This window comes from Heteronotia binoei, chromosome 12, assembly GCF_032191835.1.
Source record: "Heteronotia binoei isolate CCM8104 ecotype False Entrance Well chromosome 12, APGP_CSIRO_Hbin_v1, whole genome shotgun sequence".
Lineage (NCBI taxonomy): Eukaryota > Metazoa > Chordata > Lepidosauria > Squamata > Gekkonidae > Heteronotia > Heteronotia binoei.
Window position 1 is genome coordinate 75,248,701 of NC_083234.1, and position 22,013 is coordinate 75,270,713.

Genomic DNA, 22,013 nt, shown 5'->3' on the forward strand with positions numbered 1-22,013 from the left:
ATTTAAAGTTGCTTTCTTTCCACCTCTCCTTCCTTCCCCAATCTATTTGCCTGCCTGCTCTCAAACGTCTGATGCCAATCATGTCATACAGCTCTCAAACATCTGGATGTTTATTCTGTGAGGCTCTTACGTTAAGCGAGTTGGGCCACCCCCGCCTATAAGATGGAAGGCCTTTTGAGCCCCAGGCTGGACTTCCCTTCCCTCCCCGGGAAATGGGAAAGGAAGCCCATCTGCATAACATTTTGGTTTTTGCAAACCCTCAAATGCTTCCCTGACCCGTAAGGCTCAGGCAAGCCTAATCTCCTCACAACTCAGAACCTAACCAGGGCAGTGACTCAGGCGTGCTTAGGGCTTGGATGGGAGACCAGCAAGGAAGCCCAGGGGTCGCTATGCGGAGATGGGCAGTGGTGAAGCGCCTCTGCTCATCTCTTGCCTGGGAAACCCTAGGAGGTTGCGCTAAGTCAGCTGTGACTTGACAGTAAAATAAAAATGCTTCTCACACACACGTTCACTGCTGGGCTGAGACCCTGAGTGGCTGCAGCCAATCCCAGCAGGCCGTCCTGGGCTAGTTGGGCCAATGATGCAAAGGCACGGCTTCTTGTGTCCATACAGCGAAAGCCCTCTGACTTAAAAGGGTGGTGTCTTGCCACGCTAGTGCTGTATTCCGTCTCGTCGCTGTTCTGAAACGCCTGCTATGCGGCTGGGAAACGAAAGTATGTGGGCCTTCTAACAGTCTCGGTCTCTCAAGGTCATCACTATCCGTTAGAATGTCGTGCCAACGAATTTCATAGTGCGAGAATGTCTGCTTTGTAACAACTTATTTTGAACTTCTCTCGCGCCAGGAAACTCGGCGTGCATGTAACGGCTAACTGCTTCCATATATATTTTGCCTTCCCCAGCCTCCCACCTTAATTTCGTCACTGGCTTTGCCGGTGGTCCTCTCCTGTCTTACAATAAACGCGAATCCTAAAGAAATGGAGAATTGTTATCATTGAAGATAGTCGGAGACTTGACAGCTGGTTGCAACAGCACAGCCGTCAGGTCGCTAATGTTCTTCTCTCCCTCTCCACCACCAATGCCCCTCTCCCTTTAAAGTCTGCCTTCTCTCAGCTGCGGCTCTCCCCGGGCCTACGGAAAGTGCTGTTTGCCACCGCGCTCGGAACGGTCGCTTTGGCCCTTGCGGCTCACCAGCTGAAGCGCCGCCGACGTCGGAAGAAACAGATCGCCCCAGAGAAGTCGGGTGCAAAGGCCGGGATGGTGCCGGTCCCCATCTTGCCAACACGGAGGGTCCCCTCGGTGAAGAAAGGTTGGTTATGTAACGGAAAACAAATTCTGTCGCTGTTTGTTGTGGTGGGTGTAAGCAGGACAGGGGTGGGATTCTAGCAGGAGCTCCTTTGCATATTAGGCCACACACCCCTGATGGAGCCAATCCTCCAAGAGCTTACGAAGCTCTCTTTTGTAAGCTCTCGGAGGATTGGCTACATCACGGGGGTGTGGCCTAATATGCAAAGGAGCTCCTGCTAGAATTCCACCCCTGGCAAAAAGTAAAGGCACACTGCCTGTACCTCCAGTATCCCCTCTCCCAATCCATAACTGAAGTCTGAGTTGTCCAATCTAGGGAGCTGGAGGTCAAGTTTGGCTTCATCACAATCGTATCCTTATTAGGAGTGATGAACAAATTGGAGGACTATTTGGAATCACAGTAAGATGGTGATACAATTTGTGTTTTTTGGTGTGTTTTTTTGTAATTTTTATGTGTGCGTGTGTATGATTGTGTATGCGCACCTGGAAGTCATGGAGACCTCTGGTGACTGACCCTTACTGAGGGCATGGAGGCAGAGAGGCAGCTGAGTAGAGCCTGCCCCTGCCTCCCAGCTCCAGTATTCCAAGGAGGTCTCCCATCCAAGTACTTGCCAGAGTCGACCCTGCTTCACTTCCGAGATCTGACATAACCTGCTCTGACTGGCTGCAGTTCTCTGTAGCTTCAGGCTGAGCAAGGCCTTTCCCAGGAGCCTCTTACCTGAAATCCATTAGCTGGAGAAGTCAAAAACTGAATGTGGGACCTCTGTTCAAAGTATGTGGTGTACTCTGCTTTGACCTGGATAGTTCAGACAAGCCAGATCTCAGAAGCTAAGCAGGACCTCAGACTTTCCTCGAGAAAAGTGCAAGTATGTGGCCAGGAGACTTCCAAGGAATTCCAGGGCTGGGATGCATGGGCAGGCAATAAAGACATTCCCCTCTCTGAATGTCTAAACCCCAGGAGGGGTTGGCAGAGGTCAGCCATGATTTCGAGGCACGCACGCATGCACACATAACTGGTAGACTGCATCTCTTCCCCTCTAGAGAACCATGCTTTGTTTAGTAGCTTTTTGAGACAGAAGTTTTCCTCTTAACTCTCATTACCCATCTAATCTCTGTTTTCCCACTTTATTGTTTTTAACCAGTCTCTGAAACATGGTAAGTCACTTGCAGTGTGAGCCTGTGCATGTTTACTCAGAAATAAGTCCCTTTTTATTCAGTGGGGCTTACTCCCAGAGAAATGTACTTAGCATTGGCGGTTTGCCTATGAAATAAAGTTCGAGCCCGGAGGCACCTTTTAGACCAACAAAGTCTTATTCAGGGTAACGAGGCTCATACCTTGAATAAAACTTGGTTGGTCTTAAAGGTGCCACTGAACTTTATTCTGTTGCTTCAGACCAACCCAGCTACCCACCTGGTTTGCCTCTGCTCGCCGAATACGTGCCTGTGAAGATGTTTTATATCGAGCCAGGCCATTGGTCCATCTCATTCCCTGTTGTCCGATCTGAGTGCCTGTGGTTCTCCAAAGCTCCCAGGCACAGAGAAGACCTTCCTAGGGCCTGCAGTCTTTTAACTGGAAACGCCTGGGACAGAACCCCAGACTTTCCTCTGCCACTGAGCGGCAACTCATCTCCTGTCTGACGCACAGGAGCTTACGCCACAGCAGATTTATTGGGGGGGGAGGGTAGGAGGTATTTGTGAATTTCCCACTCAACGCACAGCAGCCAAGAAGGTCTGAGCGCCTGCTCCGGCTGCAACACCACTGAGGATGTTCTCCGCAGCTGAGAACGAAACGTCTGGAAGGAAAACTTTCTCCAGTAGAACACGGCACTTGATCCCGAAAGATTCTACAAACCCTAAAGATTTATTGGCGTTTGAGGTGCCGCGGCATTCTTGGGTGCCACCCCCGCCCCCACCAGCTGCTGCTAACAGGCTTTTTTGAACAAAAGTCCCAATCCTTGCAGGGCATTCCAGCAGGCGAGTGCAGAGCCCCAGCAGCAAGAGCAACGACACGCTCAGCGGGATTTCCTCCATCGAGCCCAGCAAACATTCCAGCTCCTCCCACAGCCTGGCTTCGGTAAGAGACCTTCTCGCGCATCCTTTGGGCAGGAAGGGCTGCATCAGTGCTTAGTTCTACACGCCCAGGGAAATGCTGGCCCCCGCTTTGGGGTCAGGAAGCAGTTTTCTCCAGGCCGCTTTGGCCAGGGATCATGGGGATTTGGGGATTTTTTTTTTTTTTTGCCATCTTCTGGGCATGGAGCAGGGGTGACTGGTGTGTGGGGGAGGGTAGGAGGTATTTGTGAATTTCCTGCATTGTGCAGGGGGTTGGAATAGATTACCCTGAAGGTCCCTTCCAACTCTATGATTCTACGTGACTGAGGTGAGCAGGAGAAAAAAGGCACATCAACGATGGAATGAAAGAGCAAAATAACGCTCCCCCCCAGTGCAATAAGAATGATTTAAAATAATTAAAGTAGTTATTTAACGCAGGGGTGGAATTCTAGCAGGAGCTCTTTTGCATATTAGGCCACACCCCTGTGATGTAGCCAGCCGTCCAAGAGCTTACAAAAGAGAGCCTCGTAAGCTCTTGGAGGATGGGCTACATCAGGGAGCTGTGACCTAGTATGCAAAGGAGCTCCAGCTAGAATTCCACCCCTAATTTAACGTAATTCTCTTCCCCATTACACCAGTGTTTTTTGTACATGACTGGGATGAGCAGAACCAGAGTAGTGTCAGGATTAGAGCACCAGGCTAGGAGTGGGAGAGGGGGAATCCGGCTTTAAATCCCTGCTTACCCCTGAAACTCACTGGGGGGGGGGGTTGATTGTGGGCCAGCATGGTGTAGTGTTAAGTGTGGCAGACTCTAATCTGGAGAACCGGGTTTGATTCCCTGCATCTCCATGCGAAGCCAACTGGGTGACCTTGGACCTGTCACGCTTCTCTCAGAACTCTCTCAGCCCCACTGACCTCATAAGACTCCTGTTTGTGGGAGAGGAAGGGAAGGCAGCTGCAAGCTGCTCTGAGACTCCTTCAGGTAGCAAAGAGCGGGGCATAAAAACCCGACTCTTCTCTTAGCATAACTCCAATTACAGGATTGGGATGGAAAAGGGGAGGCCGCCCCCTTCTTGCTTATATCTTCCTTACAGATCCTGCGAGCACTGACAGAAAGGGTGGGTGTATAAAAGTTTCAAAGAAAGGTTTGCATTCTTGGGAAGCTGGATGGAACTGAAAAAAAAAGAAGTGTGGATGAGCCCTGCTTGACTGCTCCACCATCTTGAAGGAAGATTTGTGCTTTTTCTTAAGGTTTTTTTTTGGGGGGGGGGGGGGCGGGGGACAGGCCACTGCTGCTTAGTGAGAGCCAGTCTGGTGTAGTGGTTAAGTGGTGGACTCTTGTCTGGGAGAACCGGGTTTGATTCCCCACTCCTCCACTTGCAGCTGCTGGAATGGCCTCGGGTCAGCCATAGCTCTGGCATAAGAACATAAGAGGCCAATGGCCCATCCAGGCCAACACTCTGTGTCACACAGTGGCCAATATATATATATATATACACACACACATATACATACATACATATATACACACACACACACAGTGGCTAAAAGCCACTGATGGACCTCTGCTCCATATTTTTATCCAATCCCCTCTTAAAGCTGGCTATGCTTGTAGCCGCCACCACCTCCTGTGGCAGTGAATTCCACATGTTAATCACCCTTTGGGTGAAGAAGTACTTCCTTTAATCCGTTTTAACCTGACTGCTCAGCAATTTAATTGAATGCCCACGAGTTCTTGTATTGTGAGAAAGGGAGAAAAGTACTTCTTTCTCTGCTTTCTCCATCCCATGCATAATCTTGTAAACCTCTATGTCACCCCGTAGTCGACATTTCTCCAAGCTAAAGAGCCCCAAGCGTTTTGGCAGAGATTGTCCTTGAAAGGGGCAGCTGCTGTGAGAGCTCTCTCAGCACCACCTACCTCACAGGGTGTCTGTTGTGGGGGGGGGGTGGTAAAGGAGATTGTGAGCCGCTCTGAGATTCAGGATATAGGGCAGGATATAAATCCAATATCATCATCGTCATCTTAGAATTGCAGCATGCCTTTATATACTCATTGACCTAATCAGAATTCAAAAGTAATGAGCAAGTTCTCAAACTCCGAAGAGGGGGTGGAGTTTAAGTGGAGGGAAAAACAGCAGAGGGGAGGACTTGTTGGTGATGGCCCCACCCCTCTGCAGATTGCAACACTTCACAGGTGGGGCAAAAGAATCACTGTACAACATAAATTAAATTAAGCCATGTTAGCTGCTAAAAAGCTGTTGGGAAACCGGAAATTATTTGGAACTCCCTCCAGAGCTGGTCAAAATATGCTGGTTCCCTTATAAGGCAGAGAGCAGATGAACACAAATGTTAATATATATTAAAAAACCTGGAGGTTAAGTTATGATGTGAGCTCAGTATAGATTTATTAAACTAGTGTAACACTGTGGTTGGAGGGCAGGTTTTTTAATAAGCGAAATCCCTGGGCCAAGAGAGGCTAGACTGAAGACAACCAGGGAGCAAGCCTTCTCGATAATGGCCCCTTGATGGTGGAATCATCTTCCAGAGATGGTACGAGCCCTGCGGGACCTGAATCAATTCCGCAGGGCTTGTAAAACATTTCTTTTCCAGCTTGCCTTTGAGACAGAACCTGGCTAATCTGATGTGTAGCCATTTAGCCATCTTGTGGATATTACAACTTACAGTATTTTTATAGCACCTATTTTTATCTATTTTATTCATTTTAAATTTATTATGTAATTAACTATATCTAATAATTGCTATTTATATTGTTTTATCTAATTAATGGAATTTCCATGTCTGTGAGCCGCCCTGAGCCCGCCTCTGGCGGGGGAGGGCGGGATATAAAAATAAATTTATTATTATTATTTTTTGGTAAGGGGGATGTCCATGACTGAGAGTTTCTCTGGCAGGGATCTTGCTTGAAGCCGTCTGGTCACTGGCTTCCTGTTCCTATGTGTGCTTTCTCACTAGTAAGCCCTGGTGCGATGTGCACAGGACACCATCTTGAGAGACTCTGGCAAAAATCTGACCAGTTCAGTTTCATGGGTCTTCCTGGCCCTGATTTTGTGTGTGTTTACTCAGAAAAAGTTAATTTGGTGGCTTCCTCTAAGTATTTCCAGAGAGCTATTTTGGTTAATCGTGTGGCCAAAATAAGATTCGAAAGGGGCCTTGAAGACCAACATGGTTTTATTCTAGCATGAGTTTTTGTAGACTGGAGACCACAGGAGGAAAGGAAGGGGTCATTAAAAAATTGTGCTGAAATAAAGTCTTAAGACTTCGGGTGGCTTCTGTCTGTTTCTGTTTAGTAAGTGTTAGTAGAATTGTCACTTTTGAAGGTTGTGTGTGTGCGTGTGTGCACCTGAGATTGGCGGACTGAATGGAGAGCTTTAGTCTCTGACAAATCCCCTCTTGAAGCGTGGGGGTGCGTGGGGCATTCAGCCAACTCCTCCAGCATTTGCTTCTGGAGATTAAGTGGGGTTGATAGCAGGGGGAGGAATTGTTAACGATGGCCCCGCCCGGGGCTTTTTTTGTAGCAGGAACTCCTTTGCATATTAGGCCCCACACCCCTGATGCAGCCAAGCCTCCTGGAGTTTACAGGAGGCCCTCTACTAAGAACCCTGTAAGCTCTTGGAGGATTGGCTACATCATGGGGGTGTGGCCTAATATGCAAAAAAAAAGCCCTGGCCCCACCCCTCTGCAGGCTGCGACACTTCTCAGAAGGATCAAAAGAAGCATTGCACAGTATTAATGCAATTAAGACATGTTAGCTGCTAAAAAGCTGTTGCAGCAAAGACACAAGAAGGCTACTGTGGCCAGTTCCTGTCACGCTAATGGCAATGAGAACTGAGAGATGTTCTTGCTCTTAGAACCCCTGGATCATATGCTGGAAAAGCAGGAGGCAGTTTTAGGGTTGCCAGGTCCAATTCAAGAAAAATCTGGGGACTTGGGGGGTGGAGCCAGAAGTAAGGTTGTGACAAGCAGGACTGAACTCCAAAGGGAGTTCTGGCTGTCACGTTTGAAGAGACCGCACCTTTTAAATGCCTTTCCCCAGTTGGGAACAATGGAGGATAGGGGAACCTTCTTTTGGAGCCCATAGAATTGGACCCCCCTGGTCCAATCTTTTTGAAACGAGGAACCAGATGCTATGCTGAACATTTGGTGCCTCTACCTCAAAAAACAGCCCCTCCACAGCTACAGATAACTGCAGATCAATTCTCCAATACACCCTGTGGGAATTAGTCTCCATAGGAAATAATGGGGTGCCCTGCAGATATTTCCCTCCCCCCCCACTTTCTGATGACCCTGAAGAGGGGGAGGGCCTCCAAACTGAGGGACTTCCTGCCCCCAACTGGGGATTAAGCAAACCTTGCAGGAAACCACAGCTTGCCGATAATTAAACACATAGAACCAAAGCTGTGCCAATAAGATTTAAGGATTCGTCACACCATTTATTTATATAACCTTTTTTTCCCCTTCCAGACACTTCTGTCCTTATAAGTTTTTTCAGAATCCTTCACAGTCAGTTTCATAACACAAAATCAAAAACAATCCATTCTCAGATGCCCAATTTCGTTGTGAGATACCCACGCCTGCTGTCAGTGTGACTTTCACTCGCAGGAAGTACCCTGCATTCCAATCCCTTTCCTTTCAGGCAGCAGGCCGCTTATCCGCCAGGTGTAGCAACACGATTCTGGCTATTCCCGGGTTTCATTTAAACTTCATCAGGCTGCATCCCACAAACCAGGCCCTTCATGCTCACAAATGCTGTTTCCTCCCCTGTGAGATTTCATGAGCAAATTTGCCAGATTGAAGGTGTTCTTTTGTTTTGTTCTTTTTAATGAAGTGAAGCATAGATTTTCTTATCATCATGCATTCCCGGGAGCCGAAATCTTCAATAAGAAAAGGTATCAAATATTCAGCCTGATGAAGTTTAAATGAAACCTGGGAATAGCCGGAATCGTGTTGCTGCACCTGGCGGATAAGCGGGCTGCTGCCTGAGAAGAAAGGGATTCGAATACATGGTACTTCCTGCGAGTAAAAGTCACCCTGGGCAGCAGGCGGGGGTATCTCACAACGAAATTGGGCATCCGAAAATGGATTTTTTTTTTATTTTGTGTTATGAAACAGACTGTGAAGGATTCTGAAAAAACTTAAGGACAGAAGTGTCTGGAAGGGGGAAAAAAAGGTTATATAAATAAATGGTGTGACGAATACTTAAATCTTATTTGCACAGCTTTGGTTCTATGTGTTTAATTATCCAGCTGAGGATTGGCAACCCTAGGCAGTTTTAGGACTGTCACTTTCTCCTTCCGAAATGTCTTGTTCTTGGAGATGTGTGGAACTGCTCCAAACATCATGCGAGGCAAACCTGGGTTTTACCCCTGAGAGTTAACTTACACTGGATGGAGTTCTTCAGGCAATCTCAAGTACCTGAAAAAGCACGCCTGCGTAAACAGCCCAGGCTGCAGGTTTCTGGAGACGTTGGCGAGGGGCAGTCTGGTCAGTAAATTCTCATTTTTACATTATAAAGTGTATCTTAGGTGTGCACATTTTTAAAAAAAGGTAATGGTAAAGAGTTATAAACACACACAGGTGCACACATTGCCTCACTGAAAACTAGGAGGCTAGACAGAAATAAAATGAATAGTGACCATGTGCTTACTCACCTTGGGCATTGTGGAAATCTGGACATAAATATTTCCAATGAATATTCCTGCTGTAGTATTAGTTTTTTGTCATGAAATGGATATTTTTTCTTGGAGTGGTACAATAACTTTCTTCCCACCTCAGCTTCTCAAATGAAGAATCTTTGCGCAGAAACCAAACAGCTGCTCTCAACATCCTCCCAGGAACAATTACCTGCTGCTCATGTCACATCACTACCTCCGCTGGTTTCTGTAGAACTTACTTTTGAATAAACACCCATAGGATTGGGGCAAGACAGTCCAGCCGTTCCATCCTATCTGTTTCAGACCATCCTATCTGTTTCATGACCGTTCCACCCTATCTGTTTCATGACCGTTCCATCCTATCTGTTTCAGACCCTCACTCATAGATAGGCCTATCAGAAGCTATTAACTTTGGAGGTGAAAGGGCACCTTCATGTTCAGAAACAGAGCTAATGTCTGAGTAACACTATCCAGTGCCGCCCCCCCCCCCCCCCCACACAGTGCAAAGAGTATAGGAACGCTTATACCAGGGGTGGCCAAACTGAGGCTCAGGAGCCACATGTGGCTCTTTCACACATATTGTGTGGCTCTTGAACCCCCGCACTGCCCCATCAGCCAGCTTGGAGAAGGCACTTCTCTCTTTAAATCACCTTGCCAAGCCAAGCCAGCTGGTAGCTGAGTGAATGCATTTAAGGTTGCTTTCTTTCCCCCTTTCCCCATCTATTTCCTTCCTTCCTTCCTTGCGGCTCTCAAACATCTGAAGTTTATTCAGTGTAGCTCTTACAGTAAGCAAGTTTGGCCACCCCTGGCTTACACATTTCACAGCCTGTTTCTGGACTTTTGGAAGCACATCCAGCTGGCTACTGTGGGAAACAGGATTCTGCATTATATTAGCTCAGGGGTGGCCAAACTTGCTTAACGTAAGAGCCACACAGAACAGACATCAGAAGTCTGAGAGCTGCAAGACATGAACGTCGGATGTTTGAGGGAAGGAATGAAAATATATGGGGAGAGGTAGAAAGAAAGCAACTTTAATTTAAAATGCATTCTCCAAGCCCGCCAATGGGGTGGGGGCTTTGAGAGCCACACAATATGTGTGAAAGAGCCACATGTGGGCTCCTGAGCCACAGTTTGGCCACCCCTGTATTAGCTGGACTTTTTGTCTGATCCAGCAAGGCCGATCTTGGGTTCCTAGGCATATTAAGATCCAGTGTACCTGATCAGTGCTCCATACAGAGAAAGACATGCCAAAATGTGCCTCTGCAACATCCAGGGGTGGGAGTGGATCGCCTTTGCAAACATATCGTTGTAGAGAAAAGATACCTTTTAAAGGGAGGAAGTTTGCAAACGGCTCTCCTGGGTTGTGACCACTGAATCTGCAAAATAAGAAGCAGAGGCCTTTGCTGCAGAGCTGAACTTTGAGATGGCTTTTGAGTTCAGAACGGAATGTTCCCAGTGTTAATGCATTGTGCTTCTGCCCAGAGGCATCCCTGTCTCATGGCATGATAAGTTAGTTACTTTTACCAGCACTCTGCTTCTCTGCTGTTCATTTAATTCCTGGCCTGCCGTTCTGTCTCTTGATATTGCGATACATAAAGCAGAAATTATTGTTCAGTAAAGAATTACACATAAGTTAAACTTAGCAGATTGTTCCAGAGTGCTTTCATGGCGGGTTGGCAGGCTTCCTGTTTCCGTGTCATTCTAACCAAGAGGCCGGTAGGAACTTTCTCCTCCTTCCTCATTCAGATATTCTTGGGTCACTGCTGAAATAGCAGAAATGGGCATAGGAGAGGCTGGGGGTGGGCTGAATTAAGGGACAGTGGCTGCAGTTGATGAGAGCAGGGGGTGGGTATCCTATATCAGGAGGAGGAGGAGGAGAAGAAGACTGCAGATTTATACCCTGCCCTTCTCTCTGAATTAGAGCGGCTCACAATCTCCTATATCTTCTGCCCCCACAACAGACACCCTGTGAGGCGGGTGGGGCTGAGAGGGCTTTCACAGCAGCTGCCCTTTCAAGGACAACCTCTGCCAGAGCTATGGCTGACTCAAGGCCATTCCAGCAGCTGCAAGTGAAGGAGTGGGGAATCAAACCTGGTTCTCCCAGATAAGAGTCCGCACATTTAACCACTCCGCCAAACTGGCTCTGAAGACTGGGGTCAGGTTATAAGAACATAAGAGAAGCCATGTTGGATCAGGCCAATGGCCCATCCAGTCCAACACTCTGTGTCACACAGTGGCCAATATATGTTTGTGTGTGTGTAATACTTTTAAATATTGCTTGTCACAGGACTGAAGCTTACAAGTGTGCCTGAGCATATGCAGAATGTCTTTTCCTCACCCTTTCAGTAACAGTTGCCTTTTTATTTTTGTAGCTAGCCTCACGTGTCCCTCTGATTGCATCCTAGATTGTGGCTGCAAACTCCTCCAGTCCCACACCAGCTTCCGCAGGACTCTGGGAGGGCCGAGTGGTGGAAGATCCTGGAGCCGCAGGGGATTGCAGTGCAGAAAACCTCTACTTCCAAGGTAAGGGAGAGGCTGACTTTGAACTTGGGAAAGTCTCGCGGGGTGCCTGTGTCACTTCAAAAGCTGTAGAAAGTCAAGAAGTGCTACTGTAGCAGGTGAAATATGAAGCTTTGTGTGGGTGTTAGTTCAAGCTGAATGCCCCTCTGTGATCTCTGGGTTACCGTGTGTGGCCAAGAGAACGTCTTGTGTGTGTTCCTTGTTTGGCAGGGATGGAGCTGTTCGAAGAAGCCCTGCAGAAGTGGGAGCAGGCCCTCACGGTCAAGCAGAGAGATCCAACCAGTCCTTCAGTCACTTGGGACAATGTTAAAGAACCAGAATTGCTGCCAGAGGAGCTGCCAGAGGTACGTCCCCGCTATTCTTTGGGTCTGCAGAATTACATGACCCCCAGCGTGGAGTCCAAATGTGATGATTTTTAGATGAGTAAATGAACTTCAGCCCTTGTCTACCTTTTTCTTCCTTCTGCCCAGATACATCTCTCCTTTGCCAGTATCCTTTTGGGGGGCACTGAAGTTCCCTCTAGATGCTCACATTCAGTACCTGACATCTCTCGTTAAGTTTCCCAGTGTTGAAATGAAATCCAGGACAGCAGCGTTGAAATTCTGGTCAGCAGCAGTCAGAGAAGGCAGCGCTGGCTCTGACCTGAATAGCTCAGGCAAGACCAATCTTTTAAGTTAAGCAGAGCCAACCCTGGCAAGTACTTGGATGGGAGACCTCCAAGGAATACCAGGCCTGGGCTGCAGAGGCAGGCAATAGCAAGCCACTTCTCTGAATGTCCACTCCCCACTAGGGGTTACCAGAAGTCAGCCATGACTTCCTTCCTTGCTTCCTTTGTCGGTTTACCAAAATCTGAGCCTTCACTGGAAGTGGTGCAGAGCTGCTTACTTAAATGGGTTTTGGGTGTTGAGAGGGTAGTTTGAGGTTTTTTTTTTTTTGCTGGGGGCCTGTTTCTTTCTTTGGAGTTGAAAAACCACTGAGCTAGAAAATTTTGCAAATACTGGTCTGGAAGGGATATGATCCTGCTGACCTGAAGCATCGTTCTGTGGTGTATTTTAAGCAGGAATCCCAGAAGAGAGAGTTTGCAGAAAAGCTTGAGTCTCTTTTGCACCGGGCTTACCACCTCCAGGAAGAGTTCGGCTCGACGTTTCCTGCAGATAGCATGTTGCTAGACCTTGGTAAGTGGGAGCCAGCTGTACAATATTTTCTCAGGCATTTTCATCCCTTCTATAAAGTCTTGATTCTTAAAACTGACATTTGGAGCATTTTGCCTGGCCTGGCAGGTTGATTTTGATGCCATAGGCTGCCCCTGGGATTGTCTTGGCCACTTCTTCCGTGCTATTTTGAGCAGTAATAGATGAACAGTGGAATAAACCTCCTTCAAAATTAAAGCATTGGAAATAAAACCTTTTCCTCTTGTTTACTCTAGACTTATAAAATATCACTCCCTAATGCGCACAACTGAAATTGTGCAGAAAGCTATCCAAATTCTGCACTAAACAAGTGGGATTCTGCAGTGTGTGCGTACACTTTATGCAAACTAAACAGATTTGTGTAATTCTGGTTTTGTTATTCGTATGAGGGGCAATGACTGAGATCTTACTCAGCCATCCCCTGGCTTCTGAAATTTCTCAGCTGTTGCCACACAATGAGGGTGTATTTTTTCCAAATCGATTAACCGTTAGAAACTTTGCTTTCTAAAACCAAAGTGAAATTCCCAGAAAGCTGGTTTCTATACCTAGCTCTGAATTTCTGTGCAGTTTTGGCATCTGTTGTTGTTCAGTCGCACAGTCGACCCCATGGACAAAGTCACTCCAGGCCCTCCGGTCTTTCACCATCCTCCAAAGTCTGCTCAAATTCGTGTAAGCAGGCCTAAGTTCCTTATTCAGAAATCTCCTAGAAACGCCTGACTGAGCACTGCTGGAAATAGGATACTTCTCTAGATGGACTTTTGGCCTGATTCAGCCAGGCTCTTATGTTCTTATGAAAGGACACAGTCATGGGGGTTCTGATTCTCTGTTGCTGCTAACAGCATTGCTGGCAGCTCTGGTGATGGCACTGTATGGCCATCAGTCCTCCTCACCCATCATTTTATAAGAACATCAGAGAAGCCATGTTGGATCAGGCCAGTGGCCCATCCAGTCCAACACTCTGTGTCACATAAGAACATAAGAGAAGCCATGTTGGATCAGGCCAGTGGCCCATCCAGTCCAACACTCTGTGTCACATAAGAACATAAGAGAAGCCATGTTGGATCAGGCCAGTGGCCCATCCAGTCCAACACTCTGTGTCACATAAGAACATAAGAGAAGCCATGTTGGATCAGGCCAATGGCCCATCCAGTCCAACACTCTGTGTCACATAAGAACATAAGAGAAGCCATGTTGGATCAGGCCAGTGGCCCATCCAGTCCAACACTCTGTGTCACATAAGAACATGAGAGAAGCCATGTTGGATCAGGCCAGTGGCCCATCCAGTCCAACACTCTGTGTCACATAAGAACATAAGAGAAGCCATGTTGGATCAGGCCAATGGCCCCTCCAGTCCAACACTCTGTGTCACATAAGAACATAAGAGAAGCCATGTTGGATCAGGCCAATGGCCCATCCAGTCCAACACTCTGTGTCACATAAGAACATAAGAGAAGCCATGTTGGATCAGGCCAATGGCCCCTCCAGTCCAACACTCTGTGTCACATAAGAACATCAGAGAAGCCATGTTGGATCAGGCCAATGGCCCATCCAGTCCAACACTCTGTGTCACATAAGAACACCAGAGAAGCCATGTTGGATCAGGCCAATGGCCCATCCAGTCCAACACTCTGTATCACATAAGAACATAAGAGAAGCCATGTTGGATCAGGCCAATGGCCCCTCCAGTCCAACACTCTGTGTCACATAAGAACATCGGAGAAGCCATGTTGGATCAGGCCAATGGCCCATCCAGTCCAACACTCTGTGTCACATAAGAACATAAGAGAAGCCATGTTGGATCAGGCCAATGGCCCATCCCGTCCAACACTCTGTGTCACATAAAAACATCAGAGAAGCCATGTTGGATCAGGCCAATGGCCCATCCAGTCCAACACTCTGTGTCACAGAAGAACATAAGAGAAGCCATGTTGAATCAGGCCAATGGCCCATCCAGTCCAACACTCTGTGTCACAGAAGAACATAAGAGAAGCCATGTTGGATAAGGCCAATGGCCCATCCAGTCCAACACTGTGTCACACAGTGGCCAAAAAAATTTTATACACACACACACACACAGTGGCTAATAGCCACTGATGGACCTCTGCTCCATATTTTTATCCAATCCCCACTTGAAGCTGTCTATGCTTGTAGCCGCCACCACCTCCTGTTGCAGTGAATTCCACATGTTAATCACCCTTTGGGTGAAGAAGTACTTCCTTTTATCCGTTTTAACCTGACTGCTCAGCAATTTCATCGAATGCCCATGAGTTCTTGTATTGTGAGAAAGGGAGAAAAGTACTTCTTTCTCTACTTTCTCTAGCCCATGCAATATCTCGTAAACCTCTATCATGTCACCCCGCAGGCGACGTTTCTCCAAGCTAAAGAGCTTCATAGGGAAAGTGTTCCAACCCTTTAATCATTCTAGTAGCCCTTTTCTGCACTTTCTCCAATGCTATAATATCCTTTTTGAGGTGCGGTGACCAGAACACAGCCCTGTGAGGTAGTTTAGGCTGAGGCTGGCACACAGCTGGCCCAAGTGTCATGGCAGAGAGGGTTAGTCCAACGCTCTAACCAAGCACTTTCCCCATTATTATCCCAAATGGCCCACTCCTATGCAGTCCCATTTAATTAACGCCCAATTAAGTGTGCTTAAGATCACAGCCGTCATTGGTTGGATGTAGCAATGGAGTTAATTTGGTGCAGTGGTTAAGTGTGCAGACTCTTATCTAGGAAAACCGAGTTTGATTCCCCACTCCTCCACTTGCAGCTGCTGTAATGGCCTTGGGTCAGCCATAGCTCGTGCAGAGTTGTCCCTGAAAGGGCAGCTTCTGTGAGAGCTCTCTCAGCCCCACCAGCCTCACAGGTGTTTGTTGTGGGGAAGGAAGATAAAAGAGATTGTAAGCCACTGAGATTCAGAGTGAAGAACGGGATAGAAATCCCAATATCATCATCTTCTTACACAACACACTTATATGTATCCTTTTTATCTTGCCCTATTTTCCAAGGCCATGTACATGATTCTCCTTGCCCCCATTTACAACTGCCCTGTGAGATCAAGAGATTGGGACTGGTCATAGGTCAGCCGATAAGCCTCGTGACTGAATGGAGATCAAACGAGTATGCTAAAACTTTGTTATATTTTTGAGAGAGAAGAAAACAGAAAGGGTGAAAATCCAATCAAAGTCGACTTACCTTATGACTTATGCTATGGATCGTAGTGCTATGCTAACGCACCTATAACAGAAACAGAAAAACTTAGTTACGCGTTGTTACATTTATTATTGTTGTCATTTATTATTCAGTTTCTCTAATGTGTATATTTTTTTGCGATCTTGTCTTTTATGTATCTTTTAATAGCATTAATAGAGCTTTCTGAACCACCACCACCCCCTGCAAAAAATATGACTGAATGGGGATTGGAACTCAAGTTTCCCAGACCTAGCCTGACATTCCAGGTCTTGGTATTCATTCTTTCGTTTCTCACGTTCCCAGAAAGAACACTTATGCTGCCACTGACAGAGGAATCGCTGAGGCTTCGGGCGGATGATGAAGACAGCTTGATCTCTGAGGACTCTTTCTTCTCTGCTGCTGAGGTGCCTCCAACTCTGTCCTTTTGCCACAGTTGCACTCAGGGAAACCCTTTTCATGTTGACTCGTCTGCCGCAGCACACTTGCGTGTCCGTTGTGGAGACCAGAGTATGGAGAAATGCCTTGCCGCCTGGAGAGATGGCAAGCTGGGCTTTAAAAGGTTCTGTCTCTTGAGCTCAGAGACAAGCAGGAAGGGAGGTGGAATTTAGCCCCTGGCATTACGGCAGGATCTGTATACAGATTAAAATATGCATAAAATTTGCCTCTTAAGAGATGCTAATGGAGCTACCTGAAGAGACAATGGGCACCCTCCTCCTCCAGGCAGGAGACAGAGTGGGGAGGGCGTTGGGCTAGACCAGCCCCAGACACTATCTCTATGAATCAGCTGGGGGTTTCCCAGAATGCCTCCCAGAAAAGAGGCTTCCTGAGGACAACAGGAAAAGAAGCCTAAACCTAGGTGGGCCAGGTAACAAGGGGTGGAGTAAAGTGGGTGGAGTCGGGATCTGTAAAAGTGCTTGCTCTGAAGAGCAAGGGGGAACTCTTCTCTCTTGGAGTTGGGACTGGAAGATAACAAACTGCTCCTCTTCAGCCAGCAGCCATATTTGACCATGTGGCTGGGCCTGGCTGGATGCAGGAAGCCTGAAGCGATGAGGTATCATTAGAAGATTTTGTAACTTACGAAGCTTAGATGTGCCTGCTCTGCTTAAACATCTGGTAGGGCAAGTTTTTAAATCGGGGAGAGAAGGATGCGTTTCAGACCAACTTTTATTTGCTCTTCTGGTTGCTGATTATGTGCTGTGCTAAGATTATGCTTGTAACTTTTAGGGTTTTTTTTAAATAAGCCTTTTACTGTTTTGAAGGCTGGCAGTAAAGCTCTGTACCACATAGTTCCCCAACCGCCTTAGACCACGCTACTGTAAGACGGGAGTCCTGGGAAGGGGGAAGGCAAGCAGTTGGCAAGGGTGCCAATCCTCCAGGGGTCTTTCAAAGAAGGACTTTTGTCTTTTTGATAACCAGGTGATGGCTTGGCAGAGGACCTTGAGGAAAGGGCGATTGAGAATCCTGTTCCTCTCATTGAGGAACCCCTAAATTGAGCAGGTAGTGGCAGGAAGAATAGCTTTCTCCAGGAGTTGGCAACCCAAGAGGGAGCTGACGGGACTGGGTCTGAAGGTCAAATCGGGCTGGTTCCATCACAGAGAATTATGGGTTTTAATTTAGGAAAGGGATACACTTGAGCCACCTGGCACCTCTTGGCCCTCTTCGTTGCTCCATGTGAAACAACGCTAGAGTCCACTCAGCATTCTCAGCACGCAACAGTGTGATGCGATGGCTAAAAAAAGGCAAATGCAGTTGTGGGCTGTATTAACAGAAGTACAGTGTCCAGATCACATGAAGTGATGGTATCACTTTACTCTGTTCTGGTAAGACCTCACCTAGATTATTGTGTTCTGTTTTGGGCCCACATTTTAAGAATGCAGTTGGCAAGCTGGAACATGTCCAGAGGAGGGCGACGAAGATGGTGAGGGGTCTGGAGTCCGTCCTATGAGGAAAGGTTGAAGGAGTTGGGCATGTTTAGCCTGGAGAGGAGGCAGCTGAGAGGTGATACGATCACCATCTTCAAGTACTTGAAGGACTGATAGAGGATGGTGCAGAATTGTTTTCTGTTGCCCTAGAAGGTCGGACCAGAGCCAACAGGCTGAAATTAAATCAGAAGAGTTTTTGGCTCAACATTAGCAAGAACTTCTTGATAGCTAGAGTGCTTCCTCAGTGGAACAGGCTTCCTCAGGAGGTGGTGAGCTCTCCTTCCTTGGAGATTTTTAAACAGACGCTAGATGGCCCTCTGATAACAATGCTGATCCTGTGAATTTAGGGGGCGGTATTTGTGAATTTCCTGCATTGTGCAGGGGGTTAGACTAGATGACCCTGGGGACACGTCCAACTCTATGATTATCTGTGTGCCATTCTTTGCTGGCAGAGTGGTAGTAGTCAATAAACTTGCTCACGTGTTACAGTGAACTCATGCACATCATATATACTCAAACCGATGTCTTCACATCTGCTTGTAAGAAAAAGCCCACACACATTCACATTAAATATAAAACCAGGGGCCAGTACCTGATAGATATGAGATTAAGTCATATGTCCAACTGTTCATGCACTGACTGTAATGCATTTTTTGCTCCCATGTACGCTCCCCATGACTTGTATGCTAGTCAACCGTAATGTGAAAACAGGGATCATAATGTGAAGGACCACGTCCTGATCTGCTTTCTCCAAGATTTAGTGTAAAAGAGAAAGAAACAAAATACAAATTATTTGTATGGTTTTGGGGAAGAGCTCATTTTTATCCTTAGTCCAGGAGAAAAGGGAAGAGGGATGGGGCACTGTAGACACACGGCAGACATTCTCAGAGTCGACAAAGAAGGACCTCAATCAATGAAAGTATTGGTTCCTATTGGCTCTTTGCTTCATGCATTGCAGAATCAACCGAAGTCCTTAAGTTCTGTTGATGCGAAAGTCACAAAGGGTGTTTTTTGCCCCCTCTCTCCTTCGGCACAGCTCTTTGATTCGCTGCAGATGGGAGAAATACCTTTCCCGCTCTCCAAGCCAGCCGCTGCCTATGAAGAAGCCCTGCAGTTGGTGACAGAAGGAAGGGTTTCATGCAGGACACTACGGTGAGCAGCAGCTTAACAGTGGCTGAGTGGATGGTTTTGAAGCGCTTGATGCCATAGCACTGCCTGAACTGTGACAGAATGGGAGACCACTGACTGTCCAATGTGGGGGGGGCATCTAATGTCCAATGTTGAGCATCTAGTCCAGTATTGTGTGCACTAACTGGTCTTTCCAAGGTCTAAACAGGGCTGAGAAAGACTACTCCTTAACTTCAATGTGTGCATGCCAGACATGTGCTTCGGCACTGAGCTGTGGCATTTTGCAATGTTGGTCTATTTAGCAGGGCCGTTCTGAAGATTAATGTAAGCCTACCAACACATTAGGATCCCTGTGGTGCAGAATGATAAAGCTGCAGTTCTGCAGTCTGAGCTGTCTGCTCATGACCTGAGTTCAATCCCAGCAGAACCTGGGTTCAGGTAGCCGCCTCGAGGTTGACTCAGCCTTCCATCCTTCCGAGGTTGGTAAAATGAGTGCCCAGCTTGCTGGGGGGAAAGTGTAGATGACTGGGGAAGGCAAACCGCCCTGTAAAAAGTCTGCTGTGAAAACGTTGCGGTGTGACATCACCCCAGAGTTGGAAATGACTGGTGCTTGCACAGGGGGCTACCTTTACTTTTCAAACAATACATTACACAATCCTTGTGTTTCCTCACTCCCATATCCGCCATGGGGTCCTTTCAACTAGGCATGCTTTCGGAGTTCTGTGCTCAGAACTTAATTCCTAGGCATGTGAGAGATCAGGACATGAGGGAGAGAACGTTTAAGCTTCCTCCCCCACATATACCATATCCCTAATCTGCACAGGGCCCTGGGGAGCTGCTGTTTGCTCAGGGGCATGAAACCTACAAGTGGCCCATGAGTACATGATGAGTTTCCCCACTAGGGCAAATAGCAACTCTCTGGGGCAGTTTCAGGTTAGGAAAATGAAGCAGGAGGAAAGGTTTATGACCCCTCTTCCTGCACACCATGGTCTAGATCTGAATTGGGCTCCTGTATATCTAGGATTTAAGTTCTGTGTGCAAAGAACCCCAGTGACAAGATCTGTGATGGACATGGGTGGGGGAAGAAGGACAAGATATGCAATTCAGCCTTGAAATAATACATGCAGAACATTTAGAACACTCAGCATGTTATAAATGCTTATAATGCCGCTTTACTGAGTGGGTCTTTTAACAGCCTTTTGCCCTTGTGTCTTGTGATGACTCCCTGGAATGGAAGCCCAGTCACATCCACAACCATTGCTCAACAGGGGAAAGCCTGCACACAGGTAGAAAATTAGCACAACAAAGAAGGAGCTAGGCTCATTTCTCCTTAATGTGCTAGTTGTGTACGTGCAATGAGTCTTGCTTTTCCCCTCCATGGAAGAGCATCCAGAAAATGGTATAGCTCCTGTCCCCCCACCACTGGTGAGTCTGAAGAAATGTAATCCATTCTCATATCTCATTTTGTTTCCTCAATTGCTGACTGCCTTGCAATAGAGTTGGCATGTGTTGCTGGAGCTACTGCTTGCCTACTACTTGATTATATTTACACCTTGTCCTTTTACCTAAGTCAGCTTTCCAGCACTGCCTTCAATGGATGCTAAAATAAACAAAACCACAGTGATACATAAAGCCTGTCCCAGTGAAGTTTGTAACACCTGACTTGTCTTTTTCTTCTAGAACAGAGCTTTTAGGCTGCTACAATGATCACGACTTCCTGGCAAAGCTCCACTGTGTCAGGCAAGCTTTTCAGGTGAGTCTTCCAATTGTTGAAGTGTTTTGCTGCTAGATTTTCTTTGGTCAGCACTGATCTTTAATGGTCTCCCTGAATTGCTCCAGCGTTTCTTTCCCCTTCTCTGAAACAACAGTGGGGTTTTTTTTACCCCATTCAGAACTGGGTGGTCTCTTTGCAGGAACTTCTTCAGACTGAGAACAACCAGACGTTTTTCGGGGAGATTGGCAAACACATGGTGATGGGACTGATGACCAAGGCTGAAAAGGTAGGAGGCTTGTAAGAAGGGAGAAGTTTGCATTCATATCCTCTTGAAGACCCTCTTCCCAGTTTCTTGGGGGTAGTAGTGGTACACAGAAGGAATTCAAAAACTTTTTTTCCCCTTCCCTTGAGGGATAAGATGCTTTGGGTCTGGATTTCACACACATACCTAAGCTACAGTTACGGTGGCGTTTTCTCTGAAGTGATAAACTTTCTCAGTGTATAAAAGTTTTGGACAGTAGGAGCGTAGCTTCAGCCCTTCTGGGTTTTATTTTTATCCTGCTTTTTGTACAATTAGAATAAAATATGCAGTGCTATTGGAAATAAGACTCTGTTCTGCCTCCCATGGATGCCTGTAGCAATAAGGTAATTCATCAAATCGCAACTTGAGGTTTGACTCCAGGGGAACCTTTAAGACCAGTATAAGTATATTCAAGGTGTGAGCTTTTGTGTGCACTACACACTTCTTCAGATACAATAAAATGGAAGCTAATGTTTCATATATATAGACAGATGCCTCTACATAGGCGAATAGCAAATCAGCATACAACTTAATGAAGATGTTTTGATATATGCAAAGACTAAATAGCAATGACAAGCTAAGGTTATAGGTCACTATATGTTTGGATATAATTATGGCGTATACTGGGATAGTGAATGTAATGTAATATGTTCCTCTGACACAAAACACCACCCTACCTCAAAGGAAAGCATGCTGTCAGCTACTTGCACGCTTGAGCAGAGATGAATGGTGCGTAACAGCAGAGTCTCAGTTATGCCTAGCAATTAAGAAAGATACATTTACATATTAGTCTCCTACTTTGACATATTTATTGCTCCACTGTTTTCCAATTAAATCCAAACATATTGTGACCTTAGCTTGTCATTGCTATTCAGTCTTGCATATGTCAAAACATCTTCATTAAGTTGTATGCTACTTTGCTGTTCACCTATGTACATAAGAACATAAGAGAAGCCATGCTGGATCAGGCCAATGGCCCATCCAGTCCAACACTCTGTGCCACACAGTGGCCAAAAAAGCCAGGTG

General features: G+C 46.8%; 1 protein-coding gene across 1 annotated transcript in view; it reads left to right on the plus strand.

The window, feature by feature from the left end:
• MIGA2 (mitoguardin 2) overlaps positions 1-22,013 on the plus strand; it is a 38,912-nt gene that overhangs the window by 8,017 nt on the left and 8,882 nt on the right. Inside the window, exons 3-11 of the mRNA XM_060250534.1 lie at positions 1,096-1,306; positions 3,264-3,376; positions 11,429-11,546; positions 11,754-11,887; positions 12,604-12,718; positions 16,226-16,326; positions 18,881-18,996; positions 20,653-20,725; positions 20,886-20,972. Coding sequence (XP_060106517.1) covers positions 1,096-1,306; positions 3,264-3,376; positions 11,429-11,546; positions 11,754-11,887; positions 12,604-12,718; positions 16,226-16,326; positions 18,881-18,996; positions 20,653-20,725; positions 20,886-20,972 — 1,068 coding nt within the window. The remainder of the gene's footprint in view (positions 1-1,095; positions 1,307-3,263; positions 3,377-11,428; positions 11,547-11,753; positions 11,888-12,603; positions 12,719-16,225; positions 16,327-18,880; positions 18,997-20,652; positions 20,726-20,885; positions 20,973-22,013) is intronic.